Consider the following 24,249-nt stretch of genomic DNA (forward strand, 5'->3'; position numbering starts at 1 on the left):
AGGGACCCAGACGGAGCACGTGAACTTCTTTGGGAATGGGGGGCAGTATTGAGTAGCTTGGATGAATAAGGTGCCCAGAGTGAACTGCCTGCTACTCAGGCCCAGAAGCTAGAATATGCATATAATTAGTAGGTTTGGATAGAAAACAATCTAAAGTTTCCAAAACTGTTAAAATAATGTCTGTGAGTATAACAACTCATATGGCAGGCAAAAACCTGAGAAAAATCCAACCAGGAAGTGGGAAATCTGAGGTTTGTAGATTTTTTTAAGTGATTGCCTATCCAATATACTGTGTTTATGGGGTCAGATTGCACTTCCTAAGGCTTCCAATAGATGTCAACAGTCTTTAGAACGTTGTTTCAGGCTTCTACTGTGAAAGGGGAGCAAATAAGAGCTGTTTGAACCAGGGGTCTGGCTGAAATCCTCGAGTTTTTTATCGTGAGCGGCCGTGGGCGCGAGCTCCGTTCCCTTTCCTTTCTAAAGACAAAGGACTTGTCCGGTTGGAATATAATTTAAGGTTTATGATAAAAAACATCCTAAAGATTGATTATATACATCATTTGACATGTTTCTACGAACTATAATGGAACTTTTTTGACTTTTCGTCTGGACTTTGTGAGCGCGCCTTGTGCATTTGGATTACTGGACTAAACGCACGAACAAAAAGGAGGTATTTGAACATAAAGATGAAGTTTATCGAACAAAACAAACATTTATTGTTTAACATGGAGACCTGGGAGTGCTATCAGATGAAGATCATCAAAGGTTAGTGATTCATTTTAATGCTATTTCTGACTTTTGTGACACCTCTCCTTGGTTGGAAAATGGCTGTATGGTTTTCTGTGGCTAGGCGCTGACCTAACATAATCGCATGGTGTGCTTTCACCATAAAGCCTTTTTGAAATCTGACACAGCGGTTGCATTAAGGAGAAGTTTATCTTTAATCGTATGTTAAACACTTGTATTTTTCATCAATGTTTATTTATGAGTATTTCTGTAATTTGATGTGGCTCTCTGCACTTTCACCGGATGTTTGTTTGAGACAATGCATTTCTGAACATAACGCGCCAATTTCAAATGAGATTTTTGGACATGAAGATGAACTTTATCGAACAAAACACACATTTATTGTCTAACATGGAGTCCTGGGAGTGCCATCCGTCAAAGCCTTCTTTGGAGGATGGTTTTCTGTCCGCGCCCTTACTGTGTGGGGGACGCTAGCGTCCCACGAATCCCAGAGAGGTTTAAGGCATATGGAAGAAATAGAGACAGGGACCCAGACGGAGCAAGTTAAGGCATACGGAAGGAATAGAGGCAGGATCTGGTTTTAATATTGGAACAGATCTCAAACCTCCTGTGTTTAGAGAGATAAACGGAGAGAGCAGGAGACAGAGACAGAGAGAGAGAGAGAGAGGGGGGAGAAGAGACAGAGAGAGAAAGGAAGAGAGAGAGAGAGAGAGACAGAGGGGGACAGAGAGAGGGGGAGGGAGAAAGAGAAAGAGAGAGAAAGGAAGAGAGAGAGAGAGAGAGACAGAGAGACAGAGAGAGGGGGGAGGGAGATAGAGAAAGGAAGAGAGAGAGACAGAAAGACAGAGGGGACAGAGAGAGGGGGGAGGGAGATAGAGAAAGAGAGAGAAAGGAAGAGCTGAGGATTTGGTGGATTTGAAGATAAGCTCCTGTGTGAGGTTTGGGGAGATGGAAATGGGCAATAAAAGAGAAAATAGAGAAAGTACTTAAAGCTTGATGCTAAGAAGTGGCAGCAACACTGTCAGAGCACGGGAGGAACATAACTACTCTAAGAAGTGACATAGCAACACTGTCAGAGCACAAGAGGAACATAACTACTCTAAGAAGTGACATAGCAACACTGTCAGAGGATGGGAGAAACACAACTACTCTAAGAAGTGACATAGCAACACTGTCAGAGCACAGGAGGAACACAACTACTCTAAGAAGTGACATAGCAACACTGTCAGAGGATGGGAGAAACACAACTACTCTAAGAAGTGACATAGCAACACTGTCAGAGCACGGGAGAAACACAACTACTCTAAGAAGTGACATAGCAACACTGTCAGAGCACAGGAGAAACACAACTACTCTAAGAAGTGGCATAGCAACACTGTCAGAGGACGGGAGGAACACAACTACTCTAAGAAGTGGCATAGCAACACTGTCAGAGCACAGGAGAAACACAACTACTCTAAGAAGTGACATAGCAACACTGTCAGAGCACAAGAGGAACACAACTACTCTAAGAAGTGGCATAGCAACACTGTCAGAGCACAGGAGAAACACAACTACTCTAAGAAGTGACATAGCAACACTGTCAGAGCACAAGAGGAACATAACTACTCTAAGAAGTGGCATAACAACACTGTCAGAGCACAGGAGAAACACAACTACTCTAAGAAGTGACATAGCAACACTGTCAGAGGATGGGAGAAACACAACTACTCTAAGAAGTGACATAGCAACACTGTCAGAGCACAGGAGAAACACAACTACTCTAAGAAGTGACATAGCAACAATGTCAGAGCACAGGAGAAACACAACTACTCTAAGAAGTGACATAGCAACACTGTCAGAGCACAGGAGAAACACAACTACTCTAAGAAGTGACATAGCAACACTGTCAGAGGATGGGAGAAACACAACTACTCTAAGAAGTGACATAGCAACACTGTCAGAGGATGGGAGAAACACAACTACTCTAAGAAGTGACATAGCAACACTGTCAGAGGATGGGAGAAACACAACTACTCTAAGAAGTGACATAGCAACACTGTCAGAGCACGGGAGGAACACAACTACTCTTTATGTCCATGATAAGACCCTATGGCATTTAATGACTACACAACGGTTTCATCCTCTTCCTATGTCCAAGTCTAGGTGAAAGACATGTACATTAAACTATAACATGAAGGAGAAGGCCGAGTTAAAAACACATGGACATTCAGCTATAACATGAAGGAGAAGGCCTAGTTAAAAACACATGGACATTCAGCTATAACATGAAGGAGAAGGCCTAGTTAAAAACACATGGACATTCAGCTATAACATGAAGGAGAAGGCCTAGTTAAAAACACATGGACATTCAGCTATAACATGAAGGAGAAGGCCTAGTTAAAAACACATGGACATTCAGCTATAACATGAAGGAGAAGACCTAGTTAAAAACACATGGACATTCAGCTATAACATGAAGGAGAAGGCCTAGTTAAAAACACATGGACATTCAGCTATAACATGAAGGAGAAGGCCTAGTTAAAAACACATGGAGTTGGTAAAGGAGAAGTGCTACTCACTGAGCAGAGACTCGATGACCACCCTGTAGAGGTCAGCCTGACGATGGGGCTGCCACTGGACACACATACTGGACCTCATCACCTGGTAGGTGTTCAGGTTGGTCACGCCCAGATACACTGAGGAGACAGAGACAGAGACAGAGACAGAGACAGAGACAGAGAGAGAGAGAGAGAGAGAGAGAGAGAGACAGAGACAGAGACAGAGAGACAGAGACAGAGAGACAGAGACAGAGACAGAGACAGAGACAGAGCAGAGAGTAGAGAGTAGAGAGAGAGACGAGAGAGAGAGACAGAGAGAGAGAGAGAGAGAGAGAGAGAGAGAGAGAGAGAGAGAGAGAGAGAGAGAGAGAGAGAGAGAGAGAGAGAGATAATCACGATGACAGAAGAACATCACTATTACCATTACAATCACATCAAATCACTATCACAATCACTATCACTATCACATCAAATTAATCACTATCACATCAAATCACAATCACATCACTATCACATCACAATCACTATCACATCAAATCACTATCACATCAAATAACAATCACATCAAATCACTATCACATCAAATCACTATCACATCACATCACTATCACATCAAATAACAATCACATCACATCAAATCACTATCAAATCACATCAAATCACGATCACATCAAATCACAATCACGATCACAATCATGACCCCACCACATCACTATGGACAGTAACATCATGAAGGAACTGAAGCCAACAGCTGACGGAGAATTGCAATCTTTCAACCTATCTATTGGTACTGATAGATAAAGACCAGGAAGCTGATAGTATTGATAAGGTGTCATAATGAAACACAATCAATCCAGCTGTGTAGGCATGTGTGTCTTTAAGGAATTCATTTCATCCACTCAAATAAATAACTCATTGTGATTTATGGGAAGAATCAATATGAACTAACGTCCAACTTCTGAGTCCTATCCAACGCGCATTTGTTATCAAAGAAAAGAAAGGCTATTAATCTTAGTGATTAAATAGTATATGACGTTTTGATAGAGAGCAATAAGTTCAAATCTATTCCCCAATCTTTATGAAAGCTATTAGGAACCGTAAACAGTTTATAGAGTGTAAACAGTCTCTAGAAACTTCTCTGTTCCGTACAACAAACATGTTCTGAAAAACAAAAGCTGCCACAACAAACTCATCTTTTTAAATTATTATTCATTGTTTCATTTTAGAGGAGCAGAAGTTGTTTCCATCTGATTTACACTATACACTTTTCAACGAAATTTCAATGAATCATACAGCTAAACAATCTGACAAAGTAACATATGAATTTCTAGAACAGAACGACAACATGTAACAGCCATAAAATCAAAGAGCTATGACACAGCTGTCATTAAGACACATCCTGTACACAGCGTATTCACATTCTACAACTACTATATCTATACACTTTGTTACCTGTCTTCCGAAAGGGAAAGTCATGAAAACACATGGCAGGTGGATTATCTTTCCTCCTTGTGAATAATGTATATGACAGCCTTTGGATTTGTCCTAAATAGCATCCTATTCCCTATAGAGTGCACTACTTTTGACCAGAGTCCTATGGGAGCACTATATGGGGAATAGGGAACCATTTGAGACCAGAGTCCTGCACTATATAGGGAATAGGGAACCGTTTGAGACCAGAGTCCTGCACTATATAGGGAATAGGGAACCATTTGAGACCAGAGTCCTATGGGAGCACTATATAGGGAATAGGGAACCGTTTGAGACCAGAGTCCTATGGGTGCACTATATAGGGAGTAGGGAACCGTTTGAGACCAGAGTCCTGCACTATATAGGGAATAGGGAACCGTTTGAGACCAGAGTCCTGCACTATATAGGGAATAGGGAACCGTTTGAGACCAGAGTCCTGCACTATATAGGGAATAGGGAACCGTTTGAGACCAGAGTCCTGCACTATATAGGGAATAGGGAACCGTTTGAGACCAGAGTCCTGCACTATATAGGGAATAGGGAACCGTTTGAGACCAGAGTCCTGCACTATATAGGGAATAGGGAACCGTTTGAGACCAGAGTCCTGCACTATATAGGGAATAGGGAACCGTTTGAGACCAGAGTCCTGCACTATATAGGGGAATAGGGAACCGTTTGAGACCAGAGTCCTGCACTATATAGGGAATAGGGAACCGTTTGAGACCAGAGTCCTGCACTATATAGGGAATAGGGAACCGTTTGAGACCAGAGTCCTGCACTATATAGGGAATAGGGTGCAGTATGTGACGCAGTCTAACTTCCTTATACGACCCTTATTAATGAGCTGTATGTATGCATGGACAGACAGCCACTCTGCCGCACTGGGGGCACAAACCTATGGAAGACAAGAGTCAAAACCAGGTACAATTGAGCTATTTGTGCATTTCATTATTTAAAGGTCAAATTGACAAAGCATAAAATATTGATAGGAATCTTGGTGGTGCATATGCAGATATAATTATAAAGCCTGCGTGAGGAGATGAACTACTGTACAGTGTGTTTGGGGTGAAAGAGAGACTGCAACGCATCATAAGTCATTTGTGTCACGACTTAAATTCCTCTCTCTATAATGGAATAGCTGCCTTGTACAGCAGTGGGGGGGGGGGGTCAACTTATAGCCACATAGAGATGTGCTGCATACATTTAATGCTCAGTATATATCAATTCATGCATTATTCATTAATTCAGTCAGCCATTCACTCATTAATTCAGTCAGCCATTCATTGTACATGTATAATATGTATCCAACTGTAGACATATTGGTCTCCCGAGGGGCGCAGCGGTCTAAGGCACTGCATCTCAGTGCAAGAGGTGTCACTACACTCCCTGGTTCGAATCCAGGCTGTATCACATCCGGCCATGATTGGGAGTCCCATAGGGTGGCTCACAATTGGCCGAGCTTAGTCCAGGTTTGGCCGGCCTAGGTCCTCATTGTAAATAAGAATTTGTTCTTAACTGACTTGTCTAGTTAAATAAAAATAATACATATATATATTACTCTGGGTTCAGCTTCCCATTATGGATTGGCAGTATGTCCTGGTTCTGCCAGTTATTATATCCGTATGTCTCCTGTCCCTGGAACATCTCATCTGACTGAGCTCCGATGAAAACGCAGCTCTTCTCAGGTAGTCACACAGCAGGATGCTGATGTGACGCTCTGCTGACAGCCAGAAGGACATTATGAAAAAGACAATCTATTTACTTTTGATGAGAAAAGCTCCAAAAAGCATGTATTACTTTACGATGCACCTGCTGATATCACATTTATATGCAAACGGGTGTAAATTTCCCCAACTGTCTCTCTGAATATTGATATTCTCAGCTGTCCGTCAGGGTGGTGAAATCCTCTTCAACAAACAAAGGGAATCTTATGTTATCAGCATAATGTAATGCAAACAGAATACAAAGCTATGTATTACACTTCCTTAAAGCTTAGTCTCCATGGGCTTTGCATTATGGGGATGAATCACATGTATCTTTACAAACTGGTTCAGAGGAGCAGACATACACTATACATACAAAAGTATGTGGACACCCCTTCAAATGAGTGGATTCTATTTTAGCCACACCCGTTGCTGACAGGTGTATAACATTCAGCACATGACCATGCAATCTCCATAGACAAACATTGGCAGTATAATGGCTTTACTGAAGAGCTCAGTGACTTTCAAAGTAGCACCGTCATAGGATGCCACTTTTCCAACAAGTCAGTTCATCAAATTTCTGCCCTGCTAGAGCTGCTCCGGGTCAACTGTAAGTGCTGTTATTGTGAAGTGGAAATGTCTAGGTGCAACAACGTCTCAGCCACAAAGTGGTAGGCTACACAAGCTCACAGAACGGGACCGCCGAGTGCTGAAGCGTGTAGCGCATAAAAATCGTCTGTCCTCGGTTGCAACACTCACTACCGAGTTCCAAACGGCCTCTGGAAGCAATGTCAGCACAAGAACTGTTCGTCAGGAGCTTCATGAAATGGGTTTCCATGGCCGAGCAGCCGCACACAAGCCAAAGATCCCCATGCGCAATGTCAAGCGTCGGCTGGAGTGTTGTAAAGCTCATCGCCATATATAAACAAGTATGTGCACATGCCCCAATGCATAGTGCCAACTGTAAAGTTTGGTGGAGGAGGACTATTGGTCTGGGGCTGTTCTTCATGGTTCGGGCTAGGCCTCTTAGTTGCTGTGAAGGGAAATATCAACGCTACAGCATACATTACATTCTAGATGATTCTGTGCTTCCAACTTTGTGGCAACTGTTTGGGGAAAGCCCTTTCCTGTTTCAGCATGACAATGCCCCCGTGCACAAAGCGAGGTCCATACAGAAATGGTTTGTCGAGGTCAGTGTGGAAGAACTTGACTGGCCTGCACAGAGCCCTGACCTTAACCCCATCGAACACCTTTAGGATTAATTGGAACGCCGACTGCGAGCCAGGCCTAATCGCCCAACATCAGCGCCCGACCTCACTAATGCTCTTGTGGCTGAATGGAAACAAGTCCCCGCAGCAATGTTCCAACATCTAGTGGAAAGCCTTCCCAGAAGAGTGGAGGCTGTTATATCAGCAAAAGGGGGAACCAACTCCATATTAATGTCCACGATTTTGGAATGAGATGTTCGACAAGCAGGTGTCCATATACTTTTGGTCATGTAGTGTACTACACTTTGAGAACAAACATTTAACATGTCATCCAAAGTGGCTGCTTGGTATTGGCAGTTGAAAGAGTCAATTCAAAAATGGACCCTAACCCTGAGGTCCCCTTTGTTGTGGTGTTGAATTGGAACTACAACCGGAGTCTACCTAAACTACCTAAACACCATTCACCAACCCTAACATGTATTAGTGGTGTGTGTGGGGGTTCGCTGGATCCTGTGGTGTAGGAGGTGATGACATACACACAGCGCCAGCAACACACACACACACACACACACACACACACACACACACACACACACACACACACACACACACACACACACACACACACACACACACACACACACGATCAGCAACACACACACGCATACACACACACACGCATACACACACACACAACCTGACCAATAGAGCCAATGTATTACATGTCTTGGCGGTGCCCTGGAGTGGTTGGCTGGATCCCGTTGTGTAGGAAGAGATGACCTTCACAGTGTACTCAGTGTCACTCTGCAGGTTCAGGATCAGCATGGTGTTGACGTGCGTCTCCCACAAAGGTCTCCAGAGCTGACCCCGGCACTGTAGGAAACACAGAGACTGGCTCAGCTACAACACACACACACACACACACAGAGACACACACACACACACACACACACACACACACACACACACACACACACACACACACACACACACACACACACACACACACACACACACACACACACACACACACACACACACACACAGAGACACACAAACACAGAGACACACACACACACGCACACACACGCATGCACACATATCATGTTGAACCTAAAGTTCCAATCAAATGTATTTGAGGACAGTCTGGAAAATGAGGAATGGAGGCACTGTCAGAGAGAAGGGAAGAAGGGCATGGAACATGTATATTGTAGTGAGAGTAAGCACCTCTACACTAACAGACAGAGGCAGAGCCCCTGTTCCTCTTGTTGTAGAAGGCATTCAATCTAGGTGGAGGACCCGTTTCTCTGGACCACAGGACAGGGTATTAAATCTAGGTGGAGGCACCCATTTCTCTGGACCACAGGACAGGGTATTAAATCTAGGTGGAGGCACCCATTTCTCTGGACCACAGGGCAGGGTATTAAATCTAGGTGGAGGCACCCATTTCTCTGGACCACAGGGCAGGGTATTAAATCTAGGTGGAGGACCCATTTCTCTGGACCACAGGGCAGGGTATTAAATCTAGTTGGAGGACCCATTTCTCTGGACCACAGGGCAGGGTATTAAATCTAGTTGGAGGACCCATTTCTCTGGACCACAGGGCAGGGTATTAAATCTAGTTGGAGGCACCCATTTCTCTGGACCACAGGGCAGGGTATTAAATCTAGGTGGAAGCACCCATTTCTCTGGACCACAGGGCAGGGTATTAAATCTAGGTGGAGGACCCGTTTCTCTAGACCACAGGGCAGGGTATTAAATCTAGTTGGAGGACCCATTTCTCTGGACCACAGGGCAGGGTATTAAATCTAGTTGGAGGACCCATTTCTCTGGACCACAGGGCAGGGTATTAAATCTAGGTGGAGGACCCATTTCTCTGGACCACAGGGCAGGGTATTAAATCTAGTTGGAGGACCCATTTCTCTGAACCACAGGGCAGGGTATTAAATCTAGGTGGAGGACCCATTTCTCTGGACCACAGGGCAGGGTATTAAATCTAGGTGGAGGACCCGTTTCTGTGGACCACAGGGCAGGGTATTAAATCTAGTTGGAGGACCCATTTCTCTGGACCACAGGGCAGGGTATTAAATCTAGGTGGAGGACCCATTTCTCTGGACCACAGGGCAGGGTATTAAATCTAGGTGGAGGACCCATTTCTCTGAACCACAGGGCAGGGTATTAAATCTAGTTGGAGGACCCATTTCTCTGAACCACAGGGCAGGGTATTAAATCTAGTTGGAGGACCCATTTCTCTGGACCACAGGGCAGGGTATTAAATCTAGGTGGAGGACCCATTTCTGTGGACCACAGGGCAGGGTATTAAATCTAGGTGGAGGACCCATTTCTCTGAACCAGGGTATTAAATCTAGTTGGAGGACCCATTTCTCTGAACCATAGGGCAGGGTATTAAATCTAGGTGGAGGACCCATTTCTCTGGACCACAGGGCAGGGTATTAAATCTAGTTGGAGGACCCATTTCTCTGAACCACAGGGCAGGGTATTAAATCTAGTTGGAGGACCCATTTCTCTGGACCACAGGGCAGGGTATTAAATCTAGGTGGAGGACCCATTTCTCTGGACCACAGGGCAGGGTATTAAATCTAGTTGGAGGACCCATTTCTCTGAACCATAGGGCAGGGTATTAAATCTAGTTGGAGGACCCATTTCTCTGAACCACAGGGCAGGGTATTAAATCTAGTTGGAGGACCCATTTCTCTGGACCACAGGGCAGGGTATTAAATCTAGTTGGAGGACCCATTTCTCTGGACCACAGGGCAGGGTATTAAATCTAGTTGGAGGACCCATTTCTCTGAACCACAGGGCAGGGTATTAAATCTAGTTGGAGGACCCATTTCTCTGAACCACAGGGCAGTTTAAAGAGCTTCTAATAGAAAGCAGAGGCTCACACAGTCACAGGATGCAACCCTATGACAACCAATCCCCACTACTTTTGATCGGAGCCCTTTGGATCCTTGTCAAAAGTAGTGCACTATATAGGGAATAGGGTCCCCATAGGGCTCTGGTCAAAAGTAGTGCACTATATAGGGAATAGGGTCCCCATAGGGCTCTGGTCAAAAGTAGTGCACTACATAGGGGCCAGGTTTCCATTTGGAACATAACCACAGACTCTTTCTTCTTTCTGTTCTCATGTGGTTTCTCCATGTAGGAAACAAAGCTGAGGGATATTTCCCCACACTCTGTGTTACACCCACATCAAGCCTTCTGTTTACAATAGAAAAGACCAAGACGGTAGACAGAATAATGGTGTTTAAAAGACTGACTGAGACGGTAGACAGAATAATGGTGTTTAAAAGACTGTCAAGAACGGTAGACAGAATAATGGTGTTTAAAAGACTGTCTGGGACGGTAGACTGAATAATGGTGTTTAAAAGACCAAGACGGCAGACAGAATAATGGTGTTTAAAAGACTGTCTGGGACGGCAGACTGAATAATGGTGTTTAAAAGACTGTCTGAGACGGTAGACAGAATAATGGTGTTTAAAAGACAGTCAAGGACGGCAGACTGAATAATGGTGTTTAAAAGACTGTCTGAGACGGCAGACTGAATAATGGTGTTTAAAAGACTGTCTGAGACGGCAGACTGAATAATGGTGTTTAAAAGACTGTCAAGGACGGCAGACTGAATAATGGTGTTTAAAAGACTGTCTGAGACGGCAGACTGAATAATGGTGTTTAAAAGACTGTCTGAGACGGCAGACTGAATAATGGTGTTTAAAAGACTGTCTGGGACGGCAGACTGAATAATGGTGTTTAAAAGACTGTCAGGGACGGCAGACTGAATAATGGTGTTTAAAAGACTGTCTGGGACGGCAGACTGAATAATGGTGTTTAAAAGACTGTCAGGGACGGCAGACTGAATAATGATGTTTAAAAGACTGACTGGGACGGCAGACTGAATAATGGGGGTTAAAAGACTGTCTGGGACGGCAGACTGAATAATGATGTTTAAAGTCTGGGACGGCTGAATAATGGTGTTTAAAAGACAGTCTGGGACGGCAGACTGAATAATGGTGTTTAAAAGATTGAAACGTTAAAGAGAGGTGTGTATTGTAACGTGTGTATTGTAATACGTGTGTATTGCAACATGTGTATTGTAATATGTGTGTATTGTAGCCGGTGTGTATTGTAACCGGTGTGTATTGTAACCGGTGTGTATTGTAACAGTTGTGTATTGTAACCGGTGTGTATTGTAACCGGTGTGTATTGTAACAGGTGTGTATTGTAACAGGTGTGTACTGTAACAGGTGTGTATTGTAACAGGTGTGTATTGTAACCGGTGTGTATTGTAACCGATGAACGTGTGTATTGTAACCGGTGTGTATTGTAACCCGTGTGTACTGTAACGGTGTGTACTGTAACGGTGTGTATTGTAACAGTTGTGTATTGTAACCGGTGTGTATTGTAACAGGTGTGTATTGTAACAGGTGTGTACTGTAACAGGTGTGTATTGTAACAGGTGTGTATTGTAACAGGTGTGTATTGTAACCGGTGTGTATTGTAACCGGTGTGTATTGTAACCGGTGTGTATTGTAACAGGTGTGTATTGTAACAGGTGTGTATTGTAACAGGTGTGTATTGTAACAGGTGTGTACTGTAACAGGTGTGTATTGTAACAGGTGTGTATTGTAACAGGTGTGTACTGTAACAGGTGTGTATTGTAACAGGTGTGTATTGTAACAGGTGTGTATTGTAACAGGTGTGTACTGTAACAGGTGTGTATTGTAACAGGTGTGTACTGTAACAGGTGTGTATTGTAACAGGTGTGTATTGTAACAGGTGTGTATTGTAACCGGTGTGTATTGTAACAGGTGTGTACTGTAACAGGTGTGTACATACCAGATGTGGGTTGGTAGACTACCCTGAAGCCCAAGGTGGGAGAAGGAGGCGTGTCCCAGGTGATGCGGAAGCGGCTGAACCACTCCTCAGACACCCTCAGGTTGCTAGGCGCTGAGAGGGGCACTGACAAAACAAGAGTAGTAGAGAAACTGTCACTTATACACTGTGGTTTACGGTACACTGTTAGGCTGCAGTCAATTGTTATGGTATTGCACCAATATGCAAAACACAGATTCCATCCATCCAAAACATTGAAAGTTATTAAAGTCATATGTATGTGTGATTTATGATTTACTATTGGGTTTTTACAAGGTTTGGGGTTTCATTTGGAATACAAGCTAGCCAAAGCCAAAGGGACTGTACTCTCTCTGCTCTCTACTTTAAAAACATATTTGACATATATTCACTGTGGCATTTTCATAAAATGTTTAAAGAGGAGACAATCCTAGTCTGAAAAAGCACCCCTATCCCTATAGACTGCACTACTTTTGGTCTGAGCCTTATGGGCCGTGCAGCGGTACACAAGTACAATTTGAGACGGTCCAGTCACACAGATTTCTTAGGTGACAAAGATCCGGATGGATATTGTTATTTATCAGCGTAGTAACAAACCCCCACCTCGCAACCCATGCAACCCTAAACAGTTCACACTGTTCACAACCTTCTTGTTGGCAGAGAGAAAACATTGCAGTTTTAAAAGTAATTTCCTGCATTTCTACACATTATGTCATGGAGTGAAGGGAAAATGTAGTAGTTTTAAAGCTAATTTCCTGCATTTCTACACATTATGCCATGGAGCGAAGGGAAAATGTAGTAGTTTTAAAGCAAATTTCCTGCATTTCTACACATTATGTCATGGAGTGAAGGGAAAATGTAGTAGTTTTAAAGCTAATTTCCTGCATTTCTACACATTATGTCATGGAGTGAAGGGAAAATGTAGTAGTTTTAAAGCTAATTTCCTGCATTTCTACACATTATGCCATGGAGTGAAGGGAAAATGTAGTAGTTTTAAAGCTAATTTCCTGCATTTCTACACATTATGTCATGGAGTGAAGGGAAAATGTAGTAGTTTTAAAGCTAATTTCCTGCATTTCTACACATTATGCCATGGAGCGAAGGGAAAATGTAGTAGTTTTAAAGCTCATTTCCTGCATTTCTACGCATTATGCCATGGAGCGAAGGGAAAATGTAGCAGTTTTAAAACTAATTTCCTGCATTTCTACGCATTATGTCATGGAGCGAAGAAGAAATGGAGCAGTTTTAAAGCTAATTTTCTGCATTTCTACACATTTTCCATGTCTTATGTGTGTTCATAATGAAACCAGGAGTCCAACCCCAACCAACATTTTTATTTCTTTATTTTTAGTCGGGGCCTCGGTCAGTATTGACTCCGTTCTGTATCCGGATCCGGCCCGCGGTCCACCTGTTGAGTATGACTGATGTAGTGAATAGGATACCATTTTGGATGCATCACCAGCTTGCTATTGGTAGAGTGTTTAATCATTCAGACAATGATGTTGAGCTGAGTGTATATAATCAATTACAGCATGAGGAAGTGTTTTAGTGGCTCATGACTGAGAACAGAATGACTGTGTGATTATGAATGGCTTTCATTAAGCTTATTAATGGACATGATCAATAATTGCTGGCTGTCCGTTTACACCGTCCTCAGCGGGTGACGACAGGGAACCGACACACTGGGAACATTTTCCACCTGCTGTAACTAGTCTAACAGAGATGGTTCAGTGGGATCTAGATGGATAACCCTCCTCAACCAAATGCCTACGATTTGATTTTGATTTGATTTATTTTATTACAGAGTCATGCATCATCAGGATGCCCCGCCCACATGGAGTCATGCATCTTCAGGATGCCCCGCCCACATGGAGTCATGCATCTTCAGGATGCCCCGCCCACATGGAGTCATGCATCATCAGGATGCCCCGCCCACATGGGCTTATAAGACATTGTATTTGCTGTGTCAAAATAAAATAATAATGTATATATATGCACACATACACACACACACACACACACACACACACACACACACACACACACACACACACACAATATATATATATATATAAACAGTACCAGTCAAAAGTTTGGACACATCTACTCATCCAAGGGTTTTCATTGGTTTTACTATTTTCTACATTGTAGAATAATAGTAAAGACATCAAAACTATGAAATAACACATATGGAACCATGTAGTAACCAAAACATTTGAGTTTCTTCAAAGTGGCCACCCTTTGCCTTGATGACAGCTTTGCACACTCTTGGCATTCTCTCAACCAGCTTCATGAGGTAGTCACCTGGAATGCATTTCAATTAACAGGTGTGCCTTGTTAAAAGTTAATTTGTGGAATGTCTTTCCTTCTTATTAATGCATTTGAACCAATCAGTTGTGTTGTGACAAGGTAGGGGTGGTATACAGAAGATAGCCCTATTTGGTAAAAGACCAAGTCCATATTATGGCAAGAACAGCTCAAATAAGCAAATAGAAACGACAGTCCATCATTACTTTAAGACATGAAGGTCAGTCAATACGGAAAATGTCAAGAACTTTGAAAGTTTCTTCAAGTGCAGTCGCAAAAACCATCAAGCGCTATGATGAAACTGTCTCTCATGAGGACCACCACATGAGGACCACCACATGAGGACCGCAATATCAACTGTTCCTTTGAATAGAATGATGTTGAGATGTGTCTGTTACTTAAACTTTGTGGCTGGTAACTCCAATGAACTTTTCTTCTGAAGCAGAGGTAACTCTGGGTCTTCCTTTCCTGTGGCGGTCCTCATGAGAGACACTTTCATCATAGCGCTTGATGGTTTTTGCGACTGCACTTGAAGAAACTTTCAAAGTTCTTGACATTTTCCGTATTGACTGACCTTTATGTCTTAAAGTGATGATGGATGTCGTTTCTCTTTGCCTCATGAAGCTGGTTGAGAGAATGCCAAGAGTGTGCAAAGCTGTCATCAAGGCAAAGGGTGGCCACTTTGAAGAATCTCAAATACAAAATATATTTTGATTTGTTTAACACTTTTTTGGTTACTACATGATTCCATAGGTGATATATCATAGTTTTGATGTATATATAGAAATAGGTGACAGGAGCTCAATATAACATTTACCATACACCCCACACAATAGAGCCAGGTCTAAACCCCAGGCATTACACTAGCTACAAGACAAGCTTCATAGAACCATCCACAAGAAAGGCTGTACTCACATGTTCTGCCCACAGAAGACACACTGATGCCATCCTGCCCATCTGTGTAGACTGGGGTGACCGTCACCTTGTGCTCTGTGTCAGACAGCAGAGGCTGGAGAAGGACTGTGGTCTGCTGCCCAGGCACCAGAACCTGGCGGGTAGAGATTATACATAGTGTTACACAGAGTGTGTGTGTGTGTGTGTGTGTGTGTGTGTGTGTGTGTGTGTGTGTGTGTGTGTGTGTGTGTGTGTGTGTGTGTGTGTGTGTGTGTGTGTGTGTGTGTGTGTGAGAGAGAGCATAAGCGTGAGGGTTTCTCCTCAGAAATATATCTGACCTCCAAGTGTGTCTTATTTCACTGCTACCGACACATCGTTAATCAAACATATGGTAACGTCTCATCTAGCCTGTTGTTTGGCCAGTTCCCACAGTGGCCAGTGGCTGAACTGACACTTGGCTTTGGGTATGAGGCTGATACTTGGTTTGAAGTTCTTTCCAAACATTTTCACTGCTCTATTCTTCAATTTTTTCTCATTAACAAAATTGGCCTCAATGACAAGACAGTTAAACCTGATATGTTGGTAATGACAAGAAGGATTAACATCTAATGAAAATCCCAAATCGCACCCTATTCCCTATTTAGTCCACTACTTTTGACCAGGGCCCATAGGGTTCCTGTTCCTAAAGTAGTGCACTATATAGGGAATAGGGTGCGATTTGGGACACAAACAAAGTTAGCCTGATATTACCTCTCTGCATAATCATTAACAGATTAGTTGAATCACGCTGTTGTGGTCGCCCATTGGACTCTTAGACCACAGTTAAAAATATGATATAAAAAGAAGTTCCCAAAGGATGTTACCAAGAAAAAGGTCTGAAATGGTAAAAAGTTCCCTGAGAAGGTACAACTATGTAAAATTAATAACATTTTAGTATCATTACTTGGAATAAGATTTCGTATTTCCATATAAACTATTTACAAGTTCTCTATGATCCATCTTCCCTGGTTGGTCTGGGCTTTTTTTTATCCCATCTTGTGAACTGTCAAACCCCATACCCTGGAAATGGACTGTCCACCAGGCATGTGGTGTTTAAATCGGAACTGCCAAGTAGTTGGTCGAGCCCAAAGTGAACGTTCCTAAATGTCTTCTCTAAGAAGCCATATCCTCACATGGAGAGGAGTGAGAGGCTAAGCCCAAACCCCATCCCTATCCTCCATCCCATCCGCTGCCCTGTCAGACCCCACACCAGAGCTGGACTGTACTGACTCCTACACAACAACTCTGATTAGCGGAGCTGTCCAATAGACACGTGGTGCTGAAGCAGATTCTGCCAGGGGAGTTGGCTTGACTCAGCCAAAACTAAACGATCTGAAAGTCCCAACCGTTCTCTCTAAGGAGCATGTCCTCACAGGTCTCTACTTCAGTCTGTGGGGTAATTGGGATTCTTCAGGGGGGAAAAAAAAATCTCTCTATGGATGTGTCCCAAATGGCACCCTATTCACTATATAGTGCACTACTTTTGACCAGAGCCCTATATAGGGAATAGGATGCCATATGGGGTGCAGCCAGTGTGTTCCATTCGTTCCTCAGTGACCTAAATGCTTGTTGAAAAGATAATGGAAGTTCTTCCATGTTGCTCCATCCCCTCTATCTTCCCCAACACAGCAGGAGCCAGGGAGACGCGAAGGTCCCAGGTGGAAATTAAAATACAAGTGAAGGAGAAAGAATAGATAGAGGGTTTAAGTGCTGAATCACTGTAGAGTCCCTTGGTCCCAAGGGCTCTGTGGAGGTTGGGGCAGAAAGGTGGAAGGGGCTCCAAACTAATAATTCTTCTCATCGTACAAATGAGTCAACACACTGTGATTCTATTGAACACACTGGATAATAAAATGGTGTGATTCTATTGAACACACTGGAGAAAAAAATGGTATGATTCTATTGAACACACTGGAAAATAAAATGGTGTGATTCTATTGAACACACTGGATAATAAAATGGTGTGATTCTATTGAACACACTGGATAATAAAATTGTGTGATTCTATTGAACACACTGGATAATAAAATGGTGTGATTCTATTGAACGCACTGGAGAATAAAATGGTGTGATTCTATTGAACACACTGGATAATAAAATGGTGTGATCCTATTGAACACACTGGAGAATAAAATTGTGTGATTCTATTGAACACACTGGAGAATAAAATTGTGTGATTCTATTGAACACACTGGAGAATAAAATGGTGTGATGCTATTGAACACACTGGAGAATAAAATGGTGTGATGCTATTGAACACACTGAACACACTGGACACACAATAGATATAGTCCTTGGTTCACTCCAGACCTGTCTGCCCTTGACCAGCACAAAAACATCCTGTGGCGTTCTGCATTAGCATCGAATAGCCCCCGTGATATGCAACTTTTCAGGGAAGTTAGGAACAAATATACACAGGCAGTTAGGAAAGCTAAGACTATATTTTTCAAACAGAAATTTGCATCCTGTAGTACTAACTCAAAAACGTTCTGGGACACTGTAAAGTCCATGGAGAATAAGAGGACCTCCTCCCAGCTGCCCACTGCTCTGAGGCTAGGAAACACTGTTACCACCGATAAATCCACTGTAATTGAGAATTTCAATAAGCATTTCTCTACGGCTGGCCATGCTTTCCACCTGGCTACCCCTACCCTGGTCAACTGCCCGGCACCCTCCACAGCAACGTGCCAAAGCCCCCACCATTTCTATTTCACCCAAATCCAGATAGCTGATGTTCTGAAAGAGCGGCAAAATCTGGACCCCTACAAATCAGCCGGGCTAGACAATCTGGACCCTCTCTTTCTAAAATTATCTGCCGAAATTGTTGCAACCCCTATTACTAGCCTGTTCAACCTCTCTTTCATATCGTCTGAGATTCCCAAAGATTGGAAAGCTGCCGCGGTCATCCCCCTCTTCAAAATGGAGTGACACTCTAGAACCAAACTGCTACAGACCTATATCTATCCTACCTGTCTTTCTAAGGTCTTCAAAAGCCAAGTTAACAAACAGATTACCGACCATTTCGAATCCCACCGTATCTTCTCCGCTATGCAATCTGGTTTCCGAGCTGGTCATGGGTGCACCTCAGCCACGCTCAAGGTCCTAAACGATATCATAACCGCCATCGATAAGAGACATTACTGTGCAGCCGTATTCATCGACCTGGCCAAGGCTTTCGACTCTGTTTCTCAAATGACTGCCTCGCCTGGTTTACCAACTACTTCTCTGATAGAGTTCAGTGTGTCAAATCGGAGGGCCTGCTGTCCGGACCTCTGGACCTCTGGCAGTCTCTATGGGGGTGCCACAGCATTCAAATTCTCGGGCCGACTCTTTTCTCTGTATACATCAATGATGATGTTGCTCTTGCTGCTGGTGATTCTCTGATCCACCTCTATGCAGATGACACCATTCTGTATACTTCTGGCCCCTCTTTGGACACTGTGTTAACTAACCTCCAGACGAGCTTCAATGCCATACAACTCTCCTTCCGTGGCCTCCAACTGACCTCCAGACGAGCTTCAATGCCATACAACTCTCCTTCCGTGGCCTCCAACTGCTCTTAAACGCAAGTAAAACTAAATGCATGCCTGCTCGCATGCCTGCTCGCCCGTTCAGCATCACTACTCTGGACGGTTCTGACTTAGAATATGTGGACAACTACAAATACCTAGGTGTCTGGTTAGACTGTAAACCTTCCAGACTCACATTAAGCATCTCCAATCCAAAATTACATCTAGAATCGGCTTCCTATATCGCAACAAAGCATCCTTCACTCATGCTGCCAAACATACCCTCGTAAAACTGACCATCCTACCGATCCTCGACTTCGGTGATGTCATCTATAAAATAGCCTCAAACACTCTACTCAACAAATTGGATGCAGTCTATCACATTGCTATCCGTTTTGTCACCAAAGCCCCATACACTACCCACCATTGCGACCTGTACGCTCTCGTTGGTTGGCCCTCGCTTCATACTCGTCGCCAAACCCACTGGCTACAGGTTATCTACAAGTCTCTGCTAGGTAAAGCCCCGCCTTATCTCAGCTCACTGGTCACCATAGCAGCACCCACTCGTAGCACGCGCTCCAGCAGGTATATCTCACTGGTCACCCCCAAAGCCAATTCCTCCTTTGGTCGTCTTTCCTTCCAGTTCTCTGCTGCCAATGACTGGAATGAACTGCAAAAATCTCTGAAGCTGGAGACTCATATCTCCCTCACTAGCTTTAAGCACCAGCTGTCAGAGCAGCTCACAGATCACTGCACCTGTACATAGCCCATCTGTAAACAGCCCATCTATCTACCTACCTCATCCCCATACTGTATTTATTTATCTTGCTCCTTTGCACCCCAGTATCTCTACTTGCACATTCATCTTCTGCACATCTACCATTCCAGTGTTTAATTGCTATATTGTAATTACTTCGCCACCATGGCCTATTTATTGCCTTATCTTACCTCATTTGCACTCACTGTATATAGACTTTTTGTTTTCTTTTGTTCTACTGTATTATTGACTATGTTTTGTTTATTCCATGTGTAACTCTGTGTTGTTGTATGTGTCGAATTGCTATGCTTTATCTTGGCCAGGTCGCAGTTGCAAATGAGAACTTGTTCTCAACTAGCCAACCTGGTTAAATAAAGGTGAAATAAAAATAAAATAAAAACTGGATAATAAAATGGTGTGATTCTATTGAACTCACTGGATAATAAAATGGTGTGATTCTATTGAACTCACTGGATAATAAAATGGTGTGATTCTATTGAATTCACTGGATAATAAAATGGTGTGATTCTATTGAACTCACTGGATAATAAAATGGTATGATTCTATTGAATTTGAGCTGGGAGATATAAAACTCCAGTCAGATGAAGGATATCTTACATACTAGGTGAAGAATACTTTGGCAAAGCTACCTACATTTTACTCATCTATCAGACGTTCTCATCCAGAGCGACTTACAGGAGCAATGAGGGTTAAGTGTCTTGCTCAAGGGCACATCGACAGATTCTTCACCTAGTTGGCTCTGGGATTTGAACCAGTGACCTTTCGGTTACTGGCACATGCTCTCAACTGCTAGGCTATCTGCCACCCCGTTCTTCGTTGTCTCCACACATATACTTCCCTATGTACCAGTCTACTGTTTCTATCAGTCTACCACCCATTCCTTGTCTATCCATTCTATCTATTGTCTACAAATAACCTTTTTGTGAAGGGTATATACATAACAGAGAAGGGTTAAGTTGTCAATGCTTTGTCTGAAGAACAGCAAAAACCCAGGATTTACATTCCAAACGTATCTGTTCTTAATCGGAAACCCTTAGGATCAATAAAACAGGACAACTGAAAGGACAACAATGAGTTCCACCAGTTTTCAACCAGATTTCAAATTGGAGGTGTCTTTTCAGCAAGTATGACAGTACACTCTTAGACAAAAATATGCTATCTAGAACCTTAAAGGGTTCTTCGACTGTCCCCACAGAGAACCCTTTTGGCTCCAGGTAGAACCCTTTCTACAGAGGGGTCTACCTGGAACAAAAAGGGTTCTCCTATGGGGACAGTAGAAGAACCCTTTTCTCTAAGAGTGTAGATATTATGCCTCCATGCAGTATGTCAAACTAATCAGTGGATCGACATGTGTCTCAATTTCTGTGCCTTACAGGAATTAGTTCAGTGACTAAGCCACCATGATCAAATAATCAAAGACTTTCATTAGGTTCCAGAGACCCCAAAGGAGCATGGGTAATAATTTATCTGGTTCCTTTCAAACAGCACTGTGACTGTGTCAGCCAGTTAATTCCACAATGATACACAAATTAGACATGCTCAACAGTAATTACACATTTACATCAGGATTTAACCCCTGGATGGGTACAGCTACAGAATGTGTCCTGACATCAGGATTTAACCCCTGGATGGGTACAGCTACAGAACGTGTCCTGTCATCAGGATTTAACCCCTGGATGGGTACAGCTACAGAACGTGTCCTGTCATCAGGATTTAACCCCTGGATGGGTACAGCTACAGAATGTGTCCTGACATCAGGATTTAACCTCCCTGAAGATGGGTACAGCTACAGAACGTGTCCTGTCATCAGGATTTAACCCCTGGATGGGTACAGCTACAGAACGTGTCCTGTCATCAGGATTTAACCCCTGGATGGGTACAGCTACAGAACGTGTCCTGTCATCAGGATTTAACCCCTGGATGGGTACAGCTACAGAACGTGTCCTGTCATCAGGATTTAACCCCTGGATGGGTACAGCTACAGAACGTGTCCTGTCATCAGGATCTAACCTCCCTGACATGATGATCAGTGTGGTGCCTGACAGGATGATCAGTGTGGTGCCTAACATGATGATCAGTGTGGTGCCTGACATGATGATCAGTGTGGTGTCAAACCATCAAAGCAAGATGCTTGGTTTCTGATCAGAGCTGAGTTACACAGAGTGATCTACCTACAACACACACATAGGAAAATGACCTCTGAACTTCCCCTCTGTGATACACTTCACATACAGTCTATGTCTGCCCATCTTTGGCCATATTCCCAAAGGGATGTAAGACGCCTGGTAACTCTGTGAGTTCTCTCTATACTCACTGACAACCTAGCGTACAACCAACGACACGGCTTCTAAGGTGCAGGACGGTGTGACCAGTGAGAATAAGGAGTGACTTACAATCAGTACACCACTTATCATGATCACTGCAAGTAAACCCTTCTTCAGAAATAGCCAGTCTCTGCCTCTAAACGAGCTCCAAACTCACTGACTCCTCGTTGCGGTCTCCTGTGAGGCTGACGTAGGTGACTCTGTACTGGTCCACCTTAGGATCCTCCAGCTGCCATGACACCTCCAGGCTGTAGGTGGTCTCCTCCTGGACCTGCAGGCCTCTCACCGCCTGACGTACCACTGGAGGGGACAGATAACACAGAGATATTAATGTATTGACTTATTGAATCCTTTTGACCAGGCCAGTTGGCTGATAACAGCTTGGACAAGAGACCTGATTGAGTTCTCATAACATGAAATGACTCACCATCAATATATGCAATCACAATCATGATATTCAGCACCATGTCATTTAACAACACAATGCAGTCAATAATCACATCTTTGTAAACAAGGATTAGTCTGTCACTTTATACCAGCGTGATCAAGTAACAAGTCATTCTAAAACCAAAGCAAAGCAACCCCTGCCGAAGAGATAACACTCCTGACCACATTACCTGACCAGGAATAACTCTCAGCCCTAGATATAAGACATAACCCAGGTACAGGAGACTACATGTCCACCAGGAATAACTCTGAGCCCTAGATATAAGATATAACCCAGGTAGAAGAGACTACATGTCCACCAGGAATAACTCTGAGCCCTAGATATAAGACATAACCCAGGTAGAAGAGACTAAATGTCCACCAGGAATAATTCTGAGCCCTAGATATAAGATATAACCCAGGTAGAAGAGACTAAATGTCCACCAGGAATAATTCTAAGCCGTAGCTATAAGACATAACCCAGGTACAAGAGACTAAATGTCCACCAGGAATAACTCTGAGCTCTAGCTATAAGATATAACCCAGGTAGAAGAGACTAAATGTCCACCAGGAATAATTCTAAGCCGTAGCTATGAGATATAACCCAGGTAGAAGAGACTAAATGTCCACCAGGAATAACTCTGAGCTCTAGCTATGAGATATAACCCAGGTAGAAGAGACTAAATGTCCACCAGGAATAATTCTAAGCCGTAGCTATGAGATATAACCCAGGTAGAAGAGACTAAATGTCCACCAGGAATAATTCTGAGCCGTAGCTATGAGATATAACCCAGGTAGAAGAGACTAAATGTCCACCAGGAATAATTCTGAGCCGTAGCTATGAGATATAACCCAGGTAGAAGAGACTAAATGTCCACCAGGAATAATTCTGAGCCGTAGCTATGAGATATAACCAAGGTAGAAGAGACTAAATGTCCACCAGGAATAATTCTGAGCCCTAGATATAAGACATAACCCAGGTAGAAGAGACTAAATGTCCACCAGGAATAATTCTGAGCCCTAGATATGAGATATAACCCAGGTAGAAGAGAATAAATGTCCACCAGGAATAACTCTGAGCCGTAGCTATGAGATTTAACCAAGGTAGAAGAGACTAAATGTCCACCAGGAATAACTCTGAGCCGTAGCTATGAGATATAACCAAGGTAGAAGAGACTAAATGTCCACCAGGAATAATTCTGAGCCGTAGCTATGGGATATAACCAAGGTAGAAGAGACTAAATGTCCACCAGGAATAACTCTGAGCTCTAGATATAAGACATAACCCAGGTACAAGAGTATAAATGACTTCAGACCTGAGAAATACGACAGTAGTTTAAAAGTAGTAAATCCTTGATGATTGAATTTGGAAACTCCAGTTTGGTCCCATATGGTACCATGTGGCTCTCGGCAGGACTATAATCGAGTCAGA

The 24,249-nt window shown here is 43.2% G+C and overlaps 1 protein-coding gene across 1 annotated transcript in view; it reads right to left on the bottom strand.

The window, feature by feature from the left end:
* LOC106597401 (collagen alpha-1(XIV) chain) overlaps positions 1 to 24,249 on the bottom strand; it is a 260,539-nt gene that overhangs the window by 142,586 nt on the left and 93,704 nt on the right. Inside the window, 6 exon segments of the mRNA XM_045719294.1 lie at positions 3,309 to 3,425; positions 8,391 to 8,508; positions 8,510 to 8,541; positions 12,526 to 12,648; positions 15,763 to 15,895; positions 22,549 to 22,691. Of these exon segments, the coding sequence (XP_045575250.1) occupies positions 3,309 to 3,425; positions 8,391 to 8,508; positions 8,510 to 8,541; positions 12,526 to 12,648; positions 15,763 to 15,895; positions 22,549 to 22,691 (666 nt within the window).

This window comes from Salmo salar, chromosome ssa05 (genome assembly GCF_905237065.1).
Source record: "Salmo salar chromosome ssa05, Ssal_v3.1, whole genome shotgun sequence".
Taxonomy (NCBI): domain Eukaryota; kingdom Metazoa; phylum Chordata; class Actinopteri; order Salmoniformes; family Salmonidae; genus Salmo; species Salmo salar.